This window comes from Bacillus rossius, assembly GCF_032445375.1.
Source record: "Bacillus rossius redtenbacheri isolate Brsri chromosome 9 unlocalized genomic scaffold, Brsri_v3 Brsri_v3_scf9_1, whole genome shotgun sequence".
NCBI lineage: Eukaryota > Metazoa > Arthropoda > Insecta > Phasmatodea > Bacillidae > Bacillus > Bacillus rossius.
The window spans coordinates 6,935,388-6,959,525 of NW_026962012.1; the positions used below are offsets into that span (position 1 = coordinate 6,935,388).

At 38.4% G+C, this 24,138-nt stretch overlaps 1 protein-coding gene across 1 annotated transcript in view; it reads left to right on the plus strand.

Annotated features, from left to right (window-relative positions):
- The window catches only part of LOC134542686 (brefeldin A-inhibited guanine nucleotide-exchange protein 3), a 106,604-nt gene that overhangs the window by 23,886 nt on the left and 58,580 nt on the right, over positions 1–24,138 (plus strand). Inside the window, exons 12-15 of the mRNA XM_063387142.1 lie at positions 3,462–3,569; positions 5,725–5,872; positions 10,903–11,084; positions 20,387–20,549. Of these exons, the coding sequence (XP_063243212.1) occupies positions 3,462–3,569; positions 5,725–5,872; positions 10,903–11,084; positions 20,387–20,549 (601 nt within the window). The remainder of the gene's footprint in view (positions 1–3,461; positions 3,570–5,724; positions 5,873–10,902; positions 11,085–20,386; positions 20,550–24,138) is intronic.

The window sequence follows — 24,138 nt, forward strand, 5'->3', positions numbered from 1 at the left end:
TATTTTTTTTTGTTCAAACTAAATAAAGATTACTTTTGAATCAGATCCTTTCCCACTGACCTCCAAGTAAAAATTAACTTCTAAGGCTGTTGAAATAAAGCTTAACTATATACTTAGTATTTAAACACTTTAAAATACTTTTTTTAATATTATTTAAAACACTTTAAAATTCAATTGAATCTATATAAATATATATAAAATTTGATGTTGGTAAGTATGTATGTATGACGTCGATAAACTCAGACAGCGTTTGACTGATCGCCACGAAAGTTGGCACATCAAAGTGTTTTTTTCATGGTGAATATTTTTAGCTGTCCATTTTTTTTTGTAACTCTCCACTAGATGGCACTGCAGCGCATCAACTTCTATACCGTTACAACCGATCATCATGAAAATTGGTATACATAGATATTTGAACACTGAGAATATTTTCGCGATATCCATTTTGCTATAACTTGCCACTAGATGGCGCTGCAGTGCATCTAAACTGTTCAACTGATCGCCATGGAAATTGGTATATGTATTGTGATTTTTTACTGTCCTTAATCCTCAATAACAAATAGTAGTGATTGCGACTGATTAGTTAATGGTGAGTGAGTTTATAATGGAATATCATTTCAAACGCTTTGTAGATTCTAGTAGATTATGTACATACAAATAGGGATGGGCCAGTCAAATTCTCGAATCCTGGAATCCCACTGAATCTCCAGTATTCGAAAGATTCCAGATTTGGGGGAAAAGATTCAGGATTCAAGGAAAAATCTTCTAAGAAAAATATTGGAGTAAAAATATAAAATTAAAAAATGCAGCACTGGCAAAAGTTTACATGGCTTATTTTTGTTTATTTTTGTACTTATTCTAATACCATCCCCCAAAATATTATTATTTTAATATAGGTATATGCTTAAGTAAATTAAATACATTAATAAGTACTCATCTGGAAAAATTAGTTCACGAAAATAATATAAATGTTTAGGTTGCCATATTTACGGACCCAAAAATATAGTAAAATGTGAAATATGCAGAAAACGAGAAAGTTCTGCTGTTATTAAGGTTTTTCCTTAAACTTCTCATAATTTTTTTGGAATTTCTCTTTTTTGTTGCGGAATGCAGCTGTTTATGCAAATTGATCAATGCCATTTCTGAAAACTTTACATCGAAGATCATAAATCTTTAACACAGGAAACAAATTTTAATACTTGAGTTTTTTGATATATCTGGGAACATTTTTTTTACAAAGCCAATCAATTTTTTTTATGAACGTCACAAACTGTTAAGTTGCTTTTTGTACTGTGTTATACATCTTGTATCATCATATCTTTGGTTATTTAGTGAGTAAAAAAAAGAACGGACTTTTTTTTTATTTACAGGAAAAGCTACAACACATTTTATATTCATACCTAGTTTTACGTATATTTCTTTTATTACTTAACGTGACTCAAAAATGTAGAAATTTTGGTTTCCTGTTAAACGTCCGAAAAAAATTTTTAAAATATTATGGTATCAACTTTTCTTCTCATTTGTTTACACTTAATGTTTTAGAGACCCTATAGGTTTGGCCAAGAAATAATTGTTAATGGTACGTGAAGACTTTTTACAATGTGTTTAACGTACGTTTAGTCCTATTTCCAAGTTTTTGTTTTCTTTAGTTATTACAACATCTATAAATGTACACATTGTATAGGTTCTGCCCTATTTATGCCAAAATATAGATTTGTTGTAATGCTTCATTTAGTACCTACCGTGTTTGAATGATTTAACAATAAGTTATTTTAATTTTTTGGTTGAATTTAAGAAAATTATGGAGATAATATTATGTATATTTTTTGAAATGGTTTCTGAAAACCAAAACTGTATTTATTTTATAAAAATATCAATAAATCTGAAGAAGAGCCTTGTTTCAGTTGTGAAGCAGGGGAAGGGAAACCTTGAAAATGATTTTTCCTCAATTTCGTGGCATGTTTTTAAATCATTCTGCAAGTTGGCATTGTGATACTAAGAGTAGTTTTTTATTTTATCAAATGGTCAAGTATATAAATATAATGTGATATTTTTAAATGGGTTGGTTGGTGTAGGTGTAGTCATTTAAATATACTGTAAATTAATTAGGAATTACCAATTTAAAAAGTATCTAACAATCTTGGAATCAAACAAGTACTATGAAGAAGCATTTTATATTTGTTAAAATTTTCATTTCTAGTTCATTATTTCATTTTTGACTCTTGAACCTAGATTTGGATTCGAGGCACTCTTTGAGATTCAGATTCGAGATTCGGATAGAGAAAATTGGGATTTGACCTATCACTATATACAAACCATCCATTTGAGATTTAGAGGTAAATAAATAAACACTGGCAGGACCACATCTAGTTGATTAAGAGTCCCAAGTTTTACCATTTTTCCATTTGTGATATTTTGCAGAAATTGCAAAAAAAAAAAAAAAAAAAAAAAAAAAAAAAAAGGTTGTGTAAACTTTTTCGAAAGATATGTCAATCTGTCTCTGTCCACCTGTTAGAGATTACTAGCAGGCACAGCTTAGAGGTGTGCCACTATACGTGACTAATAATGTTTTAGTAGTCATTCATATTATTTGAAAATTTCCTGTAAAAAAATTTTTTAGTAATGAATGCTATAAATAATCAAGGTGTTCAGCATTAGGTAAAACCTTAAAACCTGGAGTTATTAGTGAATTTTGAATTTGTGTAAAAAATCGGGCAATAGCCATGGAAATAATGTTATGTCAGAAAATTTCAATGAAATGGTTAAGCAAATGATCTGTACTGTATTTCTAAGCCATTAACTGTACATTGAATATTGTATTAGGGTTCAATCTTTGTTATGTTGCAATGCTGATGTGCCAGGCATTTTTAAGCAGAGTTGTATTTTTTAGTATATGAGGCTGAAATCTATGATTTTGCCTCGCCATGTGATGTAAGAATAATTACTGTGTTCATAGTTGTCAAGATTTTTATTACAGTGCAAACATTTCTCTTACAACATTCAAGTATCCGTAAGTACATTGTAACTACAGAAGTGTTAGAAAGTAGTGAAAACTTATTACTGGCCCTTTGGTTAGAGAAATTACAAGTTTTGGTCAGTGAATAATTTTAAAGGACCTAAGGAATTCACAGAAATGTCTCTGTTTGTAGGTTTTGCTGGACACACTGAATAATATACTTAAATTTTAGTTTATTTATTCATTTATAATAATGCATTTGTAATAACACACAGAAACCTGATATTAAATTTAACATTTTTATTAGTTAAGAATGTAATTCAAAGGTTTTTATATTTTTATTTTTCATGAACATGACCGAGTGGTGTTGAAATGTACATTGTGTCCATATGAGTAATTTTTTTTCTGAACATTGCGGTTTTCATTAGAAACAGAAAGGTAACTGTTAGTGAATGCTAAATGGAATGCAGTGCTGGGTGAGTCTAATGGCGCCGGTCGATCGCAGTTGGATGCGATGGTGGAAGAAGCGGAGCGACAGCGGGAGCAACAGGAAGCGCTGAGACTGGAGAAGCTGCCTCGGACGCTGCATGAGAACGAGACTGCCCTCCACCAAGTAAGTGCAGGTCTCGGTACTACTCCCTTATTTAAGTGACTTCACTAAACTGCCCTGATATCTCATTGTAACGTGCCTTAAAAACAAATCCTAATTTTTGGTATTGAAGGGGCTTGCATAGTCAGGGGTGTACCTGTTAGTGAGGCGGGATGATAAGTGTGACATTCGCTGGTACTTCTGGCGCTAAATTGCCTCCAAACGCAAGGTTCTGAAATGGAGCTCAGTCTCGTCTTGCATTGGACAACAATGAGATTTGTGCGGTAACCATAAAATAAGATGGCTGAGAATTTGAGATAAAGTTCTAATGCAAATCCCTTGAGTGCTTTCAAGATCTGTACTGGGCGTTTGATGTCTAAAATTGTTCTAAAGAAAGTTCTTTTTCACGCTCCTGAAATTTCTCAGTTTCAAAACAAAATACGGAAACATTTCACCTGCCTTAAGCGCATTCTTAAATGCTTGTCTTAGGCAGACTCGGCTCGGATATCTTGAGCAGTTTTCAAATCGCGTGGTTTCTTCTGAAGTTCTGCACACAGTATGTGTGCCCGGGTAGGCTGGCCCTTTATAATGAAAGTACTTTACACTGAACTGAACTGATACTAAAGGTCTGGGATCTGAAAATGTATACGGGGAAATGTCTGCAATTGTTACATATCGCTTACTGTAAGTTTTAATTTAATTATTGTGTTTTAGGTTTTATAGCAGGTTTCATTTTACAGTTCATGTTTTGAATTCCAATCAAACCTTATTGACAATCAATAATTTGGTGATATCTCTAATCTGACATGGCCGCATCGAACGTGCCGGATTAAAAAGAAGTGTACTCTAAAGTGAGGGACTATATAGTGAGTTACACTAAACACTGAAATCTTGTTAAAAAAATTCTTGTATTAAAAAAAAATTAAGCTCTTTTAACTAACAAAACTTTTAAATTGTATGAAATTGAGTATGTACATTAATACTGTGTTATAACAATTTTCAAGTGGAAGAGTGAAAAATATTTTATAACTTACAAGCAAAAACTAAATTACCAAGACCTCAGATTTAATTTAATTTTTTTTTCTTGCATATAAATTGGGCACACAAATCACAAAGAGTTTACAACAGAATGTTTACTGTTCATTATTTATTATGATTAATTTTTATTTGTGGGATCCTTTAAACAATTTCATTCAATAGCCGACACCCATCAATGCATGAGAAATACAAACAATAAATTAAGTGTTGCTTAAGAATTTCTATGTAATATTTAGGAGCATAATTATTTCATTAAAAGTACAGTAGAAACTAGTTAACCCTGACGTCCAGATAACTTGGACCAGTTTTGGAAAAAAAGAAGTTAGTAAATAAAGACTTGTTTTACAGACGATAAATTGTGATTCTCAGTAGGTGCATTACTCGCCAGCGGGCAAGTTCATTGCACTCACCGCAGCTGCTGTTGCTACACAGCAAACTGGTGACTCAACCCTCTCCTGCCTCGCTCTTGGCATTGACCTAGAGGCAACATTCCTCAGCTGCGCTGCGATCTTGGTAGTGTTGCCATGTTGCCCTAGTATCATTGTGCTGTTTCATTAGGGCTTTGTTCGCGATGGCGATGAAACTAACAAATATTGTCGTGACTATGGAAAAACGGTTGGAATCATTGACAAGAATTGATAAGGGGAACTGTTTAAGAACATTGCTGTTGAGTGGAGTAGGAACATAGATAAATTAATGGATTATTCCGAGAGTCAAGCCAAAACATCGCCCAACGAGCTTCTAATGGTAATGTGGATCCGAGATCGTTCTGCTTGAAATGATACACAAAACTGGGGCAGAAAAAGCTCACTGCCTTTTTTACTATTGACTAGTTTTTACTTTTATTGTGTAAACTCCATTAAAAATTTTTAGGTAATTACATAAATGGTCGTTTTTATAATTTTTCTCTCATTCTCTGGATAACCTGGATTTTCGTTAACTTGTATTGGCCCTGGCCCCAGTTGATCCGTGTTAATGAAGTTCTATTTTGTGTGTGTGTATGTGTGTGTATGTGTGTATATGTGTGTGTATGTGTGCGTGTTTACACACACACACACACACACACACACACACACATATATATATATATATTTATATACATTTATATATAATTTCCTCCTTGAACTAATCTGTTGTGAAGGTTGGAGAAGAATACATTGATGTGGAACGGCACAATGCCCGCCACTTCGTGCAGACGCTGTACTCTGTAGTTCCAAACCTGCTCATGCTGAGGAGTTCCATTGAAGTGGATGAAGCTATCCAGCACTTTTCCTCCAAGTATTGCCAAGGTAATGGCTGCGTTTATTGCATCCTGGGCAGGGCCGTCCAGAGGAGCTAAGGCCGGGGCATATAATTTGGTTGGGTCTCTCCCCATTACTTAATGCACAACTTTTTTTTTACTGAACATTTAAAAAAAAAAACATAGTTAAAAACTTGTAAATTTTACCATGGCCATAACTGTAAATGTAGTCTCCACGTATCTCACAACTTGTAAGGTTTCCTATGAATTGTATTAACAATCTTGAAACTCACCCTTGTCACCTTGGAGCCCGGGCCTGTCTCAATGGCCCTGATCCTGTGACGTTTACTTATTTATTTACATGTTTTAATAATCTATATGCAGTTATATGTTGGCTATAACTTCACTAAACTATTTAGATTCGTCAGAAACTACGATGCAGAATATTTAGTTTCGTCTTGCTGTTTATAGTTTATTATTCTAATGCTAAACTGTATGAAACCAGTTCAAATTATATAAAAAACTTAAGTATACGTTCTTTTTAATATTATCATATTTTTGCATTTATGAAAAAAGTAGAAAAATTTCAACTTAGCCCTGTATATAATCAAGTAAGATGAGGTAATTTTCTTTAAATTTGCTGTATGAATAATTTGAACATCCCCCAATTATATTGTTTGTGGTATTTTACACCATATGCTTATATCCTAGTGGGATTGACTGCGGTGTATTCTAGAAACAAGAATATCTGTTAGCTTACAAAGGTACCAACCATGCTGCAGATAAGGAGAATGTCATGTGATCAGCATGTGAGTGATATCAATCTTCACATGAGTGATTACCAATTTCCATAAGCGTGCACTTTTGGGCTGGGTGATTCTCCAAAATGGAGCGAAGTGTGCTGTGGTAAGACACTGGACTCACATATTAAGACCTAGGTTTGAGTTCCCATCATGATTTTGGTTTCCATGGTTTCATGAAATCACTCCAGGCAAAGATGGTCCCTTACTATAACGTTGAGGGGCCCTTTGTGCAGTCGGATCTAAGCGTGGCCGTTATAAAACACCGCTCATCCTCCCTCCCACTCACCTCCTTCCTTCCACACTGTGTTACGTAATTAAGTGAACTGGGCGAATAGTGTGTGTATAACAAGTGTATGTTCAACAGCGTTCAGGCACCATGAAATGTGAAGTAACTTAGCTACCTTATTAATTATTTTCCACGGCTGATGTTTAAATCATATCCATTGTTAATTAGTGTGTGTGTGGTTTTGTTATCTGACGCGTGTTGCGCATGCAACTGTCAACATGCATCAATTTCCTTGTCCCACATCTCTCTCTCCATCTTCAAGACCACGGCATGGGCCGCCCATCTTTGTTAGCCCTGGTGCTGCAACTCCTTGGTCTTTGGTCACCATCCCAATGCACGCCCGGCCCAGGGCTGCTGCTTTACCTTGGATCATGAGTCTCTTCTGCTGTATGAGGGGGAAGGGGGGAGGCAGTACCTCTTCCCCTTCCTACACTACCTAATACTCAACATGTGCCACCAATAGGAGCTGCTATCGCTCTCCATTGTTTATGCTCCTTCCGACCAGATGTGCAATAAAAGAGGGCTCTGCAGCTGTGATAGTCAGCCGTCACCCAGTCACCGACCCACCTCAGAACTCTCGATGCCTTGACTTGTTTTCATCCTCCACCTGCTGGAACTGCCTGCACTTACGGAACTGCTACCTTCAGCTGTGAGAGCCTGCTTGCCACACATTGGAACGTCCGTTTGTGGACTTGAAAGGGTTGACAGATTTTGGTTTTCCGTTCATGAACGTGTCTCAGCACTGTCTTGAAAGGTAACTCCTGCTCGATCATCCGTTACGGAAATATCCCATTTGTCTGTTTAAGTATGTCTCTGTGGCATTGTGCAGCTGGCAAGACTGGAAGACTGCAAGATCATCGCTAGCAGTTTCATATCCGTCCTGTTTCATGTACTTAACTCAGTTGACTGTATAGGGGCCAGATTGTGTTATTTGTGTTTATTGGGTACAATAAACAAATGTGGCCCTTGGGGGATTTTAAATTAAAACAACTACAGACTGAAAGTGCCAAAATAATCATCAAATTCAAATGATGGTGGCCGGATGGAAAATCTTTTCATTACCAAGATTTTCCCAAAATCTTTGTCGTAAGTCGAGCTCAGAAAAAGATTGATTATTAAAAACAAAACAAAAATTAATACAAATGAGTTGTGCACAAAAGATTATTAAAAGAGCACACATATGCAGATGGCAAAATAAATACACTGCTTTATCGTGGACAAAACTATAATGGCACACAATATAGCATTAATGACCACATGACCTTTAGCCTAAATTGACTGTGATTAAAAAAGACACGTAATACAAGTATGTCAAAAACATTTTAGAATCGGGTGAAAACACAAGTATCAAAGTTTATACAAAATTTAATCTTTGGCACTTGGCTGCCTGGGAGTGTTAAAGTTTGTTACACGTTGCGGAACGAACAAACATGCTAATGTTTATTTCATGCTTACGGCACGTGGCCTGTCTGACATAAGCACAGGACGTAAAAACTTAAATGCAACTGGTAAAGCATAAAGTTCAAACGCTAAGTCTCTCATCACAGACGTCGGTCAAATAAGCTGGCAACGTCTAACTATGTTGAGGGCTGACATGTTTCTAAATAAAGTTTGAAGGCTCTTCAAAAAGTTATATGTAAAAGTTCAATAGAATGGCATCGCTAAACCAACTGGTTCATTATTGTTCACTGACTGCAGATTAGCCTGAAGCAAAAACTTCGCAATGCAAAATTCTCTAGTGTCAGTCAAAGTTTCAAACTCGTCCGTTGCGTCACTGGTAAAGTTCAAAGTCATGTACGAGTTTGCAGGTGAGTGAGTGCAGAGTAGCCACATTGTAGCGTGCTGTGTGGCAGTCAAATTGCGCACAGCTCCTCCCTACAAATTTACTGACCAAATAGCAGGTTCTATCCTGCAGAAAATGTAACGTAAGCTTTATCAATAATTCACTTGCGTTACGTTAACTCTGCCAAGGTTACATGTTTCACTGCAGTGACGTCTAAGGAAACACAACAAAAAATGCACAAACTTCAGTCTTGCCAAAGAGGGTGGGTTGCCAAACATATCTAAAAGTTAGACCAGATACGACTCACAAGTTGTAACGATGAGTCCTGTGTCCACTCGGAAGTCCATGCTTCTGTAGTTCACAGCAGTTGGCCTTGTACGATGAGCATACCATATCCTCGAAGCGACGCACGCCTGACGAGATCACGCGCTGAAGACCCAGTTCAGAATATCTCCGCTCGCTTCCTACTTGCTCGCAACCCCGCATCTAAGCAGCATGATCTTGCAGCGATTGTGTATAAAAACCCCAGTCAGAGAGCAAAAGTGGCCTAAACCTAACATCACACAAAGCTATTAAGCAGTTAATAAAAATGAAACAAGACAGAAAAATATTAAATAATTAAATCATAGTAAAAAGGAAGTTACTAATAACTAAAACTTTAAACTTAAAGATATAAATAAATATTCCCGAAAAAATAAATCATATAAATGAGAATATACAAAAATGGCGGTGGAATAATTGTGACTCAAAGAATAAATAGCCAACTGTAAAAAAAATCAAATGTAATGATGTAAAGGATTAAAAAATTAACAAAATAAAATTAAAATACAAAATTGAGATAAAAATGTGAGCGCCTCTGAGATTACCTATTCTTTTACCGTCTATCGACCTTGTGCATGCTGTGGCGAGGGACTCCAGCCTTGTAAGCACCCCTGAACGAGATTTGGTTTCACATCTTGTTCTCTCCGTGACACTGTCGTTCCCCCGCGACTTGTCGTGACTCCTGCAACTTGGCTGCATTGTGGCAAGGTGACCACTGAGACCTGACGAGCGAACTAACTCCACGTCACTCTTCTTTCCGAAGAGGGGAGATCCAGAATAGAGGGGCAAGCTTCGGGAAAGGCAATCTCAAATCATTATTTTCCTTTGTTGCTGAGAACTCAGGACATGATCGCATCGGAACACAGTATTTTGCACATGGCCCTGTAGGGCACCTTCCCACTGCAGTCTCGGCCAAGAGCTTGCAGAAGTAAGAAGTTGTTTGGCACCTCACAGCCCTTAGCATTTATTCCATTTTCAGGTAATGCATATAGCCATTGGTTAACTACACTTTGTCGTTAGTGTTAGTCTTATATTTTCCATGTTGGTAATATATTTTTTAGTGGCCTGCAGACAATCCTCAAAACCAGAAGTGTTTTAGTGTTAATGAATTTGTAGAGTAACTTCTAGTGTCACCACTGTGTCACCTGGTAATTGTGCAATTTTACATCACAGCCCATATGATAATTACTCCTTTATTTAGCTATGTACTGTGCATCGCCTACCATGAAGTAAAACTTTGTCATTTTATAATTTGTATTCTTACTGTGTATCATTGCGTACCGAAGGCAGACAGACAGTCAGGGAGATTTTTTTATGAGATTCAGTCTCTCCTGTGTCCTCATGCCACGTGGCCACGTCACAACCTCTCTGGACTCATGTTCTGCTTGAGTTCATGTATGGCCTCTCTCATTAACATGAACTGGCACCTGGTACCATTAATTCCCTATCCACAGGAGAACGCCTCTTCCACTGTGGCCATCAGTCTCATTATTTTCAGTGCTTCATCCCCCCCATTTCAATACCTTAGAACAGCTTGGAGGTGACAACGATATGCCATAGTCGATTCGTTACACATATCCCAGTTTTGTGTAGTTCTTTTTTCTTTTTTTCTTTTTTCACGTTAGCGATAATATCCCTGTTAAAACGTAAAAACCAGCAAAAAAATATTATTTATCGTAGGGTGATATCAGATGCTAATTAGCTGTGTGAACAGAACTAACACTAACAATACTCAATCAGTCTGTGTTAGTGCTTTATTATTGAAGTAAATTACTGGTAATTATTTTCATTGCTTGCAGATGAGATAACATAGTTGTTCTGCAATTAGTGTAGTAACACTTGTTTTTTTGAGTCCAGAATGTGATGGATGTGTGCGTGTTGCACAGGCTTGTTTGCGCAGCAGCAGTTGAAGCCAGACGACAGCAGCAACACTCAGAACCTGACCCTCATCACCATCATAAATGCGGACGGCATATACCTGGCCACGTACTCTGCCCTTCTCCTGAACCTGAAGCTCATCAGGCAAGGGTACTACCAGCAGGACACGAAGCCACTGCCGATGACCGAGGTTAGATACTGCAGTTTACGGAGAGTGTGTACCTCGGCGTGGAACAACCGTTCATGTTGTTTGCACATAATGTTTTGTTAAAAGTATTATTGTGCAAACATATTTATGTTGTCTCAAGTTTCATTTTGTTCGAGATTGTGTGGTGATTTGCAATCACGCAGGCAAACATGTCAATACACCATATAAAAAAAACAAGTTAATACACCATAAAGCACCAAAAAGCAACTAAAATCATTTTAATCGAAACTTAACTGTAATCACAAGAATGTAATTTTTTAATATTTTTAATGTAGGTACTGAATGTAATTTATTTTTCCTTAAGTTTGTTCCAAAATGTATTTATTAAATAGATTGGAAAAAAAAAGTTGTCTGTAAAGTTGTTTTACGGAAGATAGTTTAACGTGACAACGTCATAACAAAACATTGATGACATGATTGCATACTTTTATGAATAAAATTGAATCATTTTTATTGATTTATCACTATTTTGTATGGATACAAAGAAGGAGTGTAATGAAGTCTACCATTTGATTGATAAATTTACTTTTATTTGCTCTCATTAATTCAAATATGTTTACTTCTTTAACGAACAGATTATTTTAACTATAACTTTTATACATGTTTGCTATTTAACTTCTTCCAATCTGTGTTATTCTGTTAAGGATAGGACGATGATAGAAAAAGTAGGAAACGAGTGGGAGTGTTTCAAGGATCATGTGAAGGAAAATGGCTTACCCAACACCAAGATGCAGTCAAAAATAATATATTTGCGCCACGGACTCTGCAGCAATGCTAGGAGGAACGGGTTAGCAAAGAGCAATGAAAATGTTACATTGAAATGCATGAAAACAGAATTACGCCATGGACTCGGTCGCAATGCTGGGAGGTTCAGGTTAGCAAAGAGCAATATAAAATGAGCGTAACGAGACACAGCGAAACGGGTCAAGGTGCGTAACGGGATACTTTTTCGTGCGTGCAGCTGGCGTTCATCAATTTATTAGACGTCACGTCAATAAATATTTTACTGTCTTTGATCTTGCAATGGTTATTTGTAACCATATAAAAAAAAAAAAAAACCTTATACTTGTCGTATTATTTTTTATTCCAAGTAGTTGTCCTAGACGTGCTCCTTACAAATTATTATATTGCAAAAGTGCATCATGTATCAATCAAAATGACAACTGTTTTAGTGAAAATAAGTATATTGAAACTGTTACACCCCTCGTGCCTCAAAATAGAATTATTTGGAATTAATTAAAAGAGCCTTGGAAACAAGCTGGAAAAAAAAAAATACGTTAAATGAAATGATTTACCAGAGGCGACACGAGGTGGGAACAAACACAATTTAGGAACTTCCAGTAACAAGCAAAGGGGAAGTTGTAGGATCGTTATAATCAATAAAATAAAAACTATACGATTAACTTGATCTATAGTTTCCCTGTTTTATTTGCCCTGATTCATTATCATGTTTCCATTATTTTACCATACACACAAAAGGTTTTAACAATTTTCAAAGATTAACAAAAGGAAAACGAAAATAGGCCGGCCTATGCTTATTGAGAACAGTTTACATTCGTAGTTTGACATATAAACATTTGCATTATGACTTTCACACCCAAAGTTGGATGGATTCGATTATTACATTGATAATTAGTTCTATTAGTTTTACAATTTCTTGAGAAAAACACTGGTCGCTGGTGAGTTGGTCATCCGGCTGAGATAGTACGTCGCTAGGTAAAGGGGAAATGTTGAAATTACATTACCACCCGGGGTCTTCAAACAATCACGTCGGGTGGTAGAAAAGTTTCTTCTAATGTTTCTTCCCACGGAACAGGGAAGGGGGGGGGAGGCCACGAGATGAGAGTATCAATCTCTCCCGGTCATCGAACCCTGTCTGCAACAGTCCAAATCAAAACTGATTAGAACTGGTATACAGGCAGTCTATGGGGCAGAAAATGCCCGAACAAAAAAATTTAAAGGGAAAAAGGAGGGTTCGCGAATTATCACTCACCAAAACAGGGGAGTTGCCCAGCACGCTGCAGTCGTGGAGTCAGCCAGGCTCGGGAGCTCGCGAATTGCGCGGCAGGACGCGGATGAATTCTTCATAATAATAAATTTCAAAAAAAATTAAAAGCTAAAAAAAATAACTATTACATTGCAGACGGACTAAACTACTTGAAAAGATTTTAGGGATAACATCCCTCAATTAGGCGACTACATAGTCGGTTGCGGCCGGATGGAAGTTTTGCAAAGTCTCGTCGACTCGCCGATAATCAAACGATCCGTCTGCAGTCGCGGCGCGAAGTGTCCCGCGGAGAAACGCGTCTCGTAATTAAAAGGTAAAACTTGAATCAAAAGTGGAGGGGAGGACTGGGAGTCCGGACCGAAAGGTCCCGAAGTTCCTCGAGTGAGGGCCATAAAAAAAACTCTGATTGAAGTCTCGAAGCTGGTAGCATTGCGTCGACCTTAGCGCTACCTGTTGGGGGCTGTCTGAAATAAAAAAGAATCGACTCGCCCACGGCGTCCATATAACTCAAGGCAAAGCAGGTGCTGCTCCCTGGCACCCTAGCGGGCAGGCAAGCGGAGAAGTTCGCGAATTGGCCGCTAGGAAGCGCTTGTGATCAGTTTTGGCGCACTCGTTTTGCGACGAAGAGACCTTGGAAACGGTCACCGGTGTCCAGGGGGTTACGACCGGTCATTGGTCTTACTTGGAACAGAGAAAGGGGGGGGGGGGGTGAAATGCAACGTTGGTGGGAAACTACGCCCCGTCGTGGCTACCGAGGGGCGAATATAACACTACGACGTGATGAAAAAGGCGGATCTCAGCTCGTCTCTGCGAACTGGTCGCCTGCAAGCTACAGCCTTGCCTATGCAGTTAGAGTCACGAAGGGAAATAATATAACTGGCTTGAGGCGCGACTGAAGGCGGGGGAAATGGTAAGCGGGCTGCCAGTCAGTGATTAGACCAGCAGAATATCCGATACGCCGATGGGAAAGGGGCTCCAGAGCACTGAGACAAAGTTTAACTCAGAGGAGTACACCGGACTAACAAATTAAAATTACACTATAGTAGGGCAAATAAAATTTCTACACAAAAATTTAAAATCATAATAAAAATTTAAAATATATTGTGTCGAATTTACAAATTAACGGCACATACTTCCCCCCTGAAAGACGGAGTCAGGGTGGCCCACTTGAGCCACCAAAAACCTGGGTTCCAGAAACTTACCCTGTACCAGGATCTACCGTAGTAAACTACTTACATATAAAAAAAATATCTTTATCAAATCGAAGGTATATTATAATAAATTAATTAACACTTAACGATGAATGAAGTAATGAGGAAAGTTGATCTCAGATGTTGGGAATGGTGTCACGTGACAAAACTCTAAATATGGGCACTGTGAGGCGGGCCGAAAAGCACTGAGGCCAAAACAAGGGGAATGCGTCCTTGAGCACTCAGTGATATATGGGGATTGGAACCCCTGTATATGGGTATGGTAACCCGTAACTTACAAAATATATTTGGGAATAGAACCCCTGTACAATTGTCTTTCCATAAAAAGCCGAAGGCATTGGGACTTTGCCCTGCACAATCAGGCCATGGAGAAGACGGTCAAATTTGCTGCTTCCCCGAAGGTAAAACAGATCCTCAGTCCCAGAGTGACACAGGGCCTAAGGGTAAGATTCCCTTGGCGGGTTTTTAAATTATTGGGGTTGGAACCCTAAAAGATCAACAATCCGTATGAATGAATGAATTTAAAAAAAATTAAATATTCGACAAATTTAGAAATTTTAGCGCATACAACTCTGATGTTCAATATAACTAACTAATATTTATTATTTAAAATTTTTCTGCAAACAAAACAATAAATTAACGACTCTTCGCACTCAAATTTAAATTATTTAAAGAAAGGTAAAATGCAATAAACCAACAATTATCAATCGAAAGGGTTATAAATTATCATGGAGCGGTTAGATCTTCCATGACTGCTGATAGGTTTCACACTGCCTGAGAGGGGGTTTGAACATAGGCCATCCAAAGGTGAGTGCTGGGGATCTAACCCAGTAACACTCTATGGTCATAGGATTTTTCTCCTAGAGGACCGAGTCTCGGCTCGTTGGCTCGTAGGACCCTTCTTTTGCGCTGCTCGTTGGCTAGCTTGACCTAGCTCCTATTTTAGAAAAACACATAAAAGAAACCAGTTTGCCGTCTGGAAGTCACGTAGCTCTTACTTAAATAAACCATATCATCGATAGCGATGTAAAAGAAATACAGCTTTGGGGGTAGAATACAAAGGAAACAAAAAAAATGGCTAGATGTGACAGCTTCTGTGCTCAGAATCTATGTACGTCGCTGTACATCACATGTACGTACAAGGAAAATAAAGAAATAATCACATAAAGGTTTTAACGCTAAATCAATTTAAAACAAACTACAAACATTATTCTTGCTTAATTTACGAATTATGATTATTAAAAAAAATTGAACGTAATCAAAAATTAAATAGATAATATCGTCGAACAAAATTCATGAAGATTAAAAAAAGAACTGTCAGAGAAGTATTACTAAGTTAAAAAAAAATAAAACAATTTACGTCAAGCAGCTTGTTCAAGACTGAACTTACATATGGAAAAATTAAAACTTTAAAGTATCTTAAATTACATAGAGTGGGCTAGCCTAGAGACAGGATGCTTAAACGTACCCAAATTAATTTAGTGGACCCCTCGTTGGAGGTTGAAAGGATTTCACCACTCTCAGTGATTACTATAAACATTACAATGAGGCTAGTCACTTCGTAGGTACTTAATTTCGGGAAATACGTATTTTAATATGCTTGATTATATTATTATTATTATTTTATCACTATATTATGTTTTCAAGTATTATTACTTTAATACTGTAAGACGTGAAATTCTTATAAGACAAATGTCTTTCAGTATAGTTTGAAATCATTATTATAATGGGGGGGAGCCCTTGATATGTAAATTAAAATCTATATTTAAATATCATGTGCGTGTATATTAGTAATGGCGTTAGTAGCCTAAAAAAGTACTCTTAACTTATAGTTATTTGTTCATATGTAAACTTAATAATTAAATTTAAGCACATTAAGCTGACTACTGCGGGACAACAGTGGAAAACTATAAACTTATTTGACTCTCAGTCATAAAGTAACTACGGCGGGCGGAGATAGACAGAGCCCGGCGTCACGACAAAGACGTCAGCTGTGGTCACCCCTTGAAGATAAGCGGGCGGCAGAGGCCGCTCGAAGAAGAAAAAGGGGGGGGGGGGAGGAGGAAAACAAACATGACAGCTCCCATGTGGCTGTCGGGAAAAGGATGTGAGCGGAAAAGTTGCTCACGTTAAAATTTGCTATGGTCCAGGATTAATTGGACAAAAACAAAAAAAATATACGTCGCGAGCATTCGTCTCGCGCTACTAGGAAAGTAAGGGTCCAGGTGAGATTACAGTTGGACACCCCTACGAAGGTCGTACAGGGCGGTGAACTGAACTCGACGCGACAACGCGCGCCGTGAGAGATAAGCAGCGCGCAGTGACGGGGGAGGGGTGGCTACGACCTTGTCAACAGCACGTTCGGGGGCGCGCGGTGGGGGGGACAGCTGGCTGGCTGCCGGACGTCTCGCGCGCTACGTGCTACCTAAGTCCGCACGGGAATTTAAAACTCAATATAAATTTTAAAAATTTAACTCATTATAACTAGGGGGTGTACCAGCGATCAGTTTACAATATTATTACAAAATTATTATTATCAAAAATTAATTAAAACATTTTTTGTACTTTTAATTTTAGTTTAGGTATGCTTATATTTTTCAGGTATGCCTATAGACCAAGGTAACCACGCTCTGCTACCAAGTTGTTACACCCCTCGTGCCTTAAATATAATTATTTGGAATTAATTAAAAGAGCCTTGGAAACAAGCTGGAAAAAAAAAAATACGTTAAATGAAATGATTTACCAGAGGCGACACGAGGTGGGAACAAACACAATTTAGGAACTTCCAGTAACAAGCAAAGGGGAAGTTGTAGGATCGTTATAATCAATAAAATAAAAACTATACGATTAACTTGATCTATAGTTTCCCTGTTTTATTTGCCCTGATTCATTATCATGTTTCCATTATTTTACCATACACACAAAAGGTTTTAACAATTTTCAAAGATTAACAAAAGGAAAACGAAAATAGGCCGGCCTATGCTTATTGAGAACAGTTTACATTCGTAGTTTGACATATAAACATTTGCATTATGACTTTCACACCCAAAGTTGGATGGATTCGATTATTACATTGATAATTAGTTCTATTAGTTTTACAATTTCTTGAGAAAAACACTGGTCGCTGGTGAGTTGGTCATCCGGCTGAGATAGTACGTCGCTAGGTAAAGGGGAAATGTTGAAATTACATTACCACCCGGGGTCTTCAAACAATCACGTCGGGTGGTAGAAAAGTTTCTTCTAATGTTTCTTCCCACGGAACAGGGAAGGGGGGGGAGGCCACGAGATGAGAGTATCAATCTCTCCCGGTCATCGAACCCTGTCTGCAACAGTCCAAATCAAAACTGATTAGAACTGGTATACAGGCAGTCTATGGGGCAGAAAATGCCCGAACAAAAAAATTTAAAGGGAAAAAGGAGGGTTCGCGAATTATCACTCACCAAAACAGGGGAGTTGCCCAGCACGCTGCAGTCGTGGAGTCAGCCAGGCTCGGGAGCTCGCGAATTGCGCGGCAGGACGCGGATGAATTCTTCATAATAATAAATTTCAAAAAAAATTAAAAGCTAAAAAAAATAACTATTACATTGCAGACGGACTAAACTACTTGAAAAGATTTTAGGGATAACATCCCTCAATTAGGCGACTACATAGTCGGTTGCGGCCGGATGGAAGTTTTGCAAAGTCTCGTCGACTCGCCGATAATCAAACGATCCGTCTGCAGTCGCGGCGCGAAGTGTCCCGCGGAGAAACGCGTCTCGTAATTAAAAGGTAAAACTTGAATCAAAAGTGGAGGGGAGGACTGGGAGTCCGGACCGAAAGGTCCCGAAGTTCCCCGAGTGAGGGCCATAAAAAAAACTCTGATTGAAGTCTCGAAGCTGGTAGCATTGCGTCGACCTTAGCGCTACCTGTTGGGGGCTGTCTGAAATAAAAAAGAATCGACTCGCCCACGGCGTCCATATAACTCAAGGCAAAGCAGGTGCTGCTCCCTGGCGCCCTAGCGGGCAGGCAAGCGGAGAAGTTCGCGAATTGGCCGCTAGGAAGCGCTTGTGATCAGTTTTGGCGCACTCGTTTTGCGACGAAGAGACCTTGGAAACGGTCACCGGTGTCCAGGGGGTTACGACCGGTCATTGGTCTTACTTGGAACAGAGAAGGGGGGGGGGGGGGGGTGAAATGCAACGTTGGTGGGAAACTACGCCCCGTCGTGGCTACCGAGGGGCGAATATAACACTACGACGTGATGAAAAAGGCGGATCTCAGCTCGTCTCTGCGAACTGGTCGCCTGCAAGCTACAGCCTTGCCTATGCAGTTAGAGTCACGAAGGGAAATAATATAACTGGCTTGAGGCGTGACTGAAGGCGGGGGAAATGGTAAGCGGGCTGCCAGTCAGTGATTAGACCAGCAGAATATCCGATACGCCGATGGGAAAGGGGCTCCAGAGCACTGAGACAAAGTTTAACTCAGAGGAGTACACCGGATTAACAAATTAAAATTACACTATAGTAGGGCAAATAAAATTTCTACACAAAAATTTAAAATCATAATAAAAATTTAAAATATATTGTGTCGAATTTACAAATTAACGGCACAAAACATTTGTCACATTTCTTGAATAATTTAATATGCGATCATATGACAAAAAATAATTCATTAGAAATGAAAACAGTAACACCAAAATTTCCTGTTTTAAAAATGAAATCGGCAAGGAAGAAAACCCATAAGATCGTGTCTCTAATAGGTAATATTGCTTGATGTGTTGCCATTTTATTAGCAAACAAAAATGTACAACTTATTTGTATAGTATGTAGTATAGTACAGAACAGTATAAATCAAATTGAATATGTAATACAAGCATCCGAGCCCGAGTTAGTCAGAATACTGTATCTACCCTTTAATCCAGCTTGTTTACAACAGCTTTGTCAGATTAGCGATTTTGCTGGATTTTTGAATGTCAAAATAATATTAAGGGCAATACCAAAGAAAAATTAGCATACTGTACAATAATATTTAAAACAATTTGTGATAACGTGCTTTAAGGCCAGAAAAAAATACACATGAGCCTTATTAAAAGGGCACGACCTGGCAGTGGAGGTCACCAGACGCCTGAATCCACTTATAAAGTCGGAATGCAAGATGCTTGATTGGTGCGAGATTACAGAATATGCTGAACCAAAGAAAGATGGGTAAAATAAAATGGATTGTATTGTATAGAACTGTGTTTCCTTTCAGTTGTGTTAGTATTTGTATAAACATTTTACTGTGTCACCTCCAAAGATTCTGAGTAGTGGTAGGTAGAAATACAGGTAATTAAAGTCCCGAAAGTTAAAGAAAAGTAAGGAAACTGAATGAGTGGTCAGTAAAGTCATAAAAATGTCCCTAAATAAACAGAAATGGTGCTGGAAGACATGACATTTTAATTTCCAGCAGCCTGTTTTAACTTTCATTTGGTTTTTAGACTTATTTGGTGTCAGAATATGTTTGTCTAGTAAATTTTTCTTCTTTTAAATTACAGGTAATGAAAATGTTATTGTGCATTTGCTCATGTTTAATTTTGGTTATATATGTAGATTTAAAAATCACCTTTTAATAAAATATTTTGTTAGAAGGTTCTGCAAAAGTCCTGAAATTGGTTCACTAGGTATTGGTAAGACATCCTGTGTTTGGTTTTATGTCTCAATGACAATGAGGTCATTGGAAAGAGCACACTACAGTACAAGTCGGGAAAATAGAGTAGAAATTTGGCGGTGACCTATGGCTGCACAACGTGACACATCATTTCCCAGGAAACACACTCTCGTTGTGTGTTAAAGTTCTGAGTTTGTGCACCAAATAAGGCAATACTTCTTCCCTGTAATGCTTGCACAAAATGCCATTTGGTGTTCTGAAAGGTTAGTTGTACGTTTTAACTCTCTCGAATTATGGTGGAAGGCTTTTTTTTCTTCTTTCTTTCTTCTTCCTTCTTCCTCAAAACAGTCAAATCTCTGTGGATTATATGAATGTCTGAATGAAAGGGAGCTGACTTGTTGTTCTCAATGTACTCGGGCTGACCATTAGTCGTGGTGTTACAGGACCAGTTTGTGGATGACGTGCACGGAAGTGGAGTTCTGGTCTACCTCTCTGACACATGGTTGTCCGAGCTCTACCAGCAGATACTAGCTTCCAGCCTGCTGGAGAGGTGTGGCTTCGACCCCCACTCGTCCAGTAACTGTGCTCTCACTAACCTACTAACAGGTACACTAACCTGCTCCTTCTCTGAACTATCCTTGACGTGGGTGTGGCGTTTGGCGTCTGATGCTGATGGGTGCGGGGTTAGACATGAGATTTTATGCTTTCAATTTCAGAACATTTTCTTTTGTTTTTGGAAGGTGGGATTTCATTGCTTCGTTTATTATTTTATTTTTATAGGTTCCGTCTATTCCTAAAAATTATAATATTATTTAATAAATAGGGCACTTAATGTTTTCACCTAAACATTGTGATACTGATGCATTTTTAGATTTAAATAGGTGTTTATGAGCATTTTAAGAACAAAATACCTCGCAAATAAAAGCTAATCTGCGCGCATAGGTGTTTTAAATAAAGGTGGACATGAATGGCATTTTTACTTTGGGTTGGGATTCGGTCGGAAAAGATATTGGATTTTTGGGATCGGGAGCAACAGCATTGAAACTATATCACTTAATTTGGTATAAAGAAAAAATTATTAACCATTAATATGTCTCTAAAAATATCTCATCCATCCCATAAACCAATAGTAGTCCAAATGCTTTCAAGTTCACAAAAAAAAAATATTGATACATAAGGACAAATAATAAGTAAAACATAATGGAAATAAAAACAAACATCTTATTTCCTCACTCTTATTAACTACTCATTTCCCATAATTTACTACAAAAATTTAAAACCACTCCGATGTTTCTGAAGGAAACAGAAATTTATGGCTTAAATATTTGAAAGTAAGATGGCGTCTTTCAGTTTCTTTGTTAAAAACAGAGTTTTATGTCGTTTCAAATATGGTTTGAAATATTGCTTTTATATTCCTTCAGCCCCCGCACAAGTTTCTCACTGAGTAACATGTGTGCTAGGTTATATGTATTCTTTTCCTTTGTCATGTTGTTAAAGAGTATGGGGAAAGAATGGGCCATAAAGTGTGAAGGGGATGAGAAGTAGGCACAGGACTGCTGCCTCACCCCCTCCCGGAATAATAATGTATATTTATGACGCTTAACAATTTATAAAAATGTCTGCCTACTGGGTTTGATGGGTTGGCTCGACTAAGGGGGGGGGGGGGGGAGGGAGAGTCTTCCCTTCCCCTGCCTCTGTATGAGAAAGGTGTATCTGCTGATGTCTTTACTCATGGGCGTCTGGATGCTGTGGAGATGGCTGGCTGGCTGGTCTTTCCTGGAGGCTGTGCAGATGATGCTGAAGATGGCGGTGGAGGTCCCTGTTCCCGGAAATTATGCACAAGAGGTTTCGGTGTACAGGTTTATTATACACATGAGCAGGGTCGACATCCTCCCCTACACTTGGCCTAGATATGGTTGACTCTCCTTACTCTACGGCCTATAGATAGGCAGGTCCTGGACTTGACTGTCGTTCCACGACGATGTCTACTGGCGACTCTCTCTCACTAATTTTACGTGCATGGGCGTGGGTCAGACAATCAGGTCACAACTCGGGTGGGCGGCACTCTTGTCGTCCGGCGCGACCAGCACAACAACTCCTTAGGCTGGAGAGAGAGAAATCAGTGCGATGAGCTAGGCTCGGCTGCCAGTGATGCCTCTCGGGCACCAACTGACTTTCTGGGCTAAGGGTGTGACGTGAAGGGAGGGGATTCCAGGAATTCAGCCGGCCCACGTGCCGTGCACGCTAGGCTGGCTGGGTGGGAGAGGGGGTAGGTGGGGGATAGCGGTCGCTGGTGCTCGGAGTGGTTGCCCTAGGCAACCAGAGACGCGGGCGTGGTCGCCCTGGCAATGGGCGATGTGGCTGCGGCCGGCAGGCAGTGCTGGCGGTCTCGGCCTCTGTGGCTGCCCGCACATGTGTTTAGGAAGGGAGGGGCTGACGGCTTAGTGATTATAGATGTGCGCGGCACGTTGCAGTCAGCGTGCCAATAAGTTGAGATGCGGGACATAAAGACTTCACTGTATACATGGAACGATGGAACTCAACTGAAGACAAATACTATAAGGTGTGACGAATATTTGAGTGTGACCCGTACTGTGATAATGTTATATGTTTTTATATCCAAAATTATAGAGGGGACCCAAACGCAGGAGCGACCTCTATATGAATAAATGAGGTAGCTGGTCTGCATTAAATATGGGCTAGCGTAATTTCGATCATGATCGGTAAGATGACAATATTGGCCAATTAATTGATCAGAAATTGGTATTGACCCTGCTCTACTTAAAACCTACACTATAGTGTTACCAAAATTCTTGCTGCTATGTTCAGTAATACTGTATCTAAAAACAGGAAAGATACTAGTTTAGTCATCAATTTTTGTAGGGCTGGTTGAATCAGACTTCTGGGCAACATTGGGCCTTGGGGGCTAGTGCTGCCCAAATATCTTAATGTACATAGGCCAATATTATAATGTGAATCAGATATATCAACAAATCAGTGCTACTTGCTGCTACAAAATAATGTATCTGACATCAGATACATGTGTCAGCACAGTTGAGGCAAGAACATTGTTTCACACTAATGTTACAATTTAAGAATATACTGGTAGTAGTTATAAGATTGCCTTGCTTTCTAACCAAGTTGGCAGTTAATCAGAAAAAGTGGTTCTATGGACTAACCAAACTAACCTAAACTAAACAAATTTAACATAGCCCTTTCCTAACATGAAACCTGAGCATAGTTCTACGGAATTCTACCAAGTGGTTGAAAACTTAAGTGCTGTTTTAATTAGTTTTGGGATGTTTTATGAGTATTTGATAATTTTGATACTGGTATTATTGTACTTCTACAGAATGCTACCATGTGGTTGAAAATATGATATATTTTTTTTTTTAATTCATTTTGTGAGGTTTTATGTGTGTGTTATCATCTTGATTTTGTACTTAAATTTTGTACAAAACCATTGTATTGTTTGAGGGTCAGTAAAAATGACTTCTTTTTGTACATCATAGAAAATTTTAATTTTATAGGAATGCATTATTTTATTACTACATTTCTAACAGTTTCACAATTACATCTGAGTAATTAATGTTCATGAGTATTTTAAGGGAAGGACAGAACAAAGATAGAAGGTCTCATCATTAGTGTTCAGTTGATTACAAGCAAAGCGTAACTATCATCCTGGCTTGAACATTGCTCATATGTATAATGTGAACCAGTAGTTTATTTTAAACCAGTGGCGGATACAGAAAAAACTCAGGGGGGTGGAGCGCTTAAAAGACATCTTGAACTATAGGTCTAATAACAAATCAAGTCATTTTGAAGAAAATATTTAGTTTTTATCTATAATAATGAAGTCATTCTGGGTAAGTGTATGAACGCGTTCGAATGTGCATTGTATAACATGAGTGGCAGGGGTGCACCCGGCCCTTGCCGTGAACCGCGCTTGGTGCTGCACCCCCCCCCCTCCCCCCCCTCCTACCACAAATATATCCACCACTGTTCTAAACTAAATGTGGGTTGCTTTCCTGGAGACCCAACCACCTGCTGGGATAGGGTTTCAGATGTTGGCCCTTTTCAGCCCTTTTTCACAATATTTCTTGTAAACATAAACACACTTTGCACAGCAATGAGAAGGGCATAAATATAAAAAAATTAAGGAACAAAAAAGTTATTGTATGTTCATACATTTCTA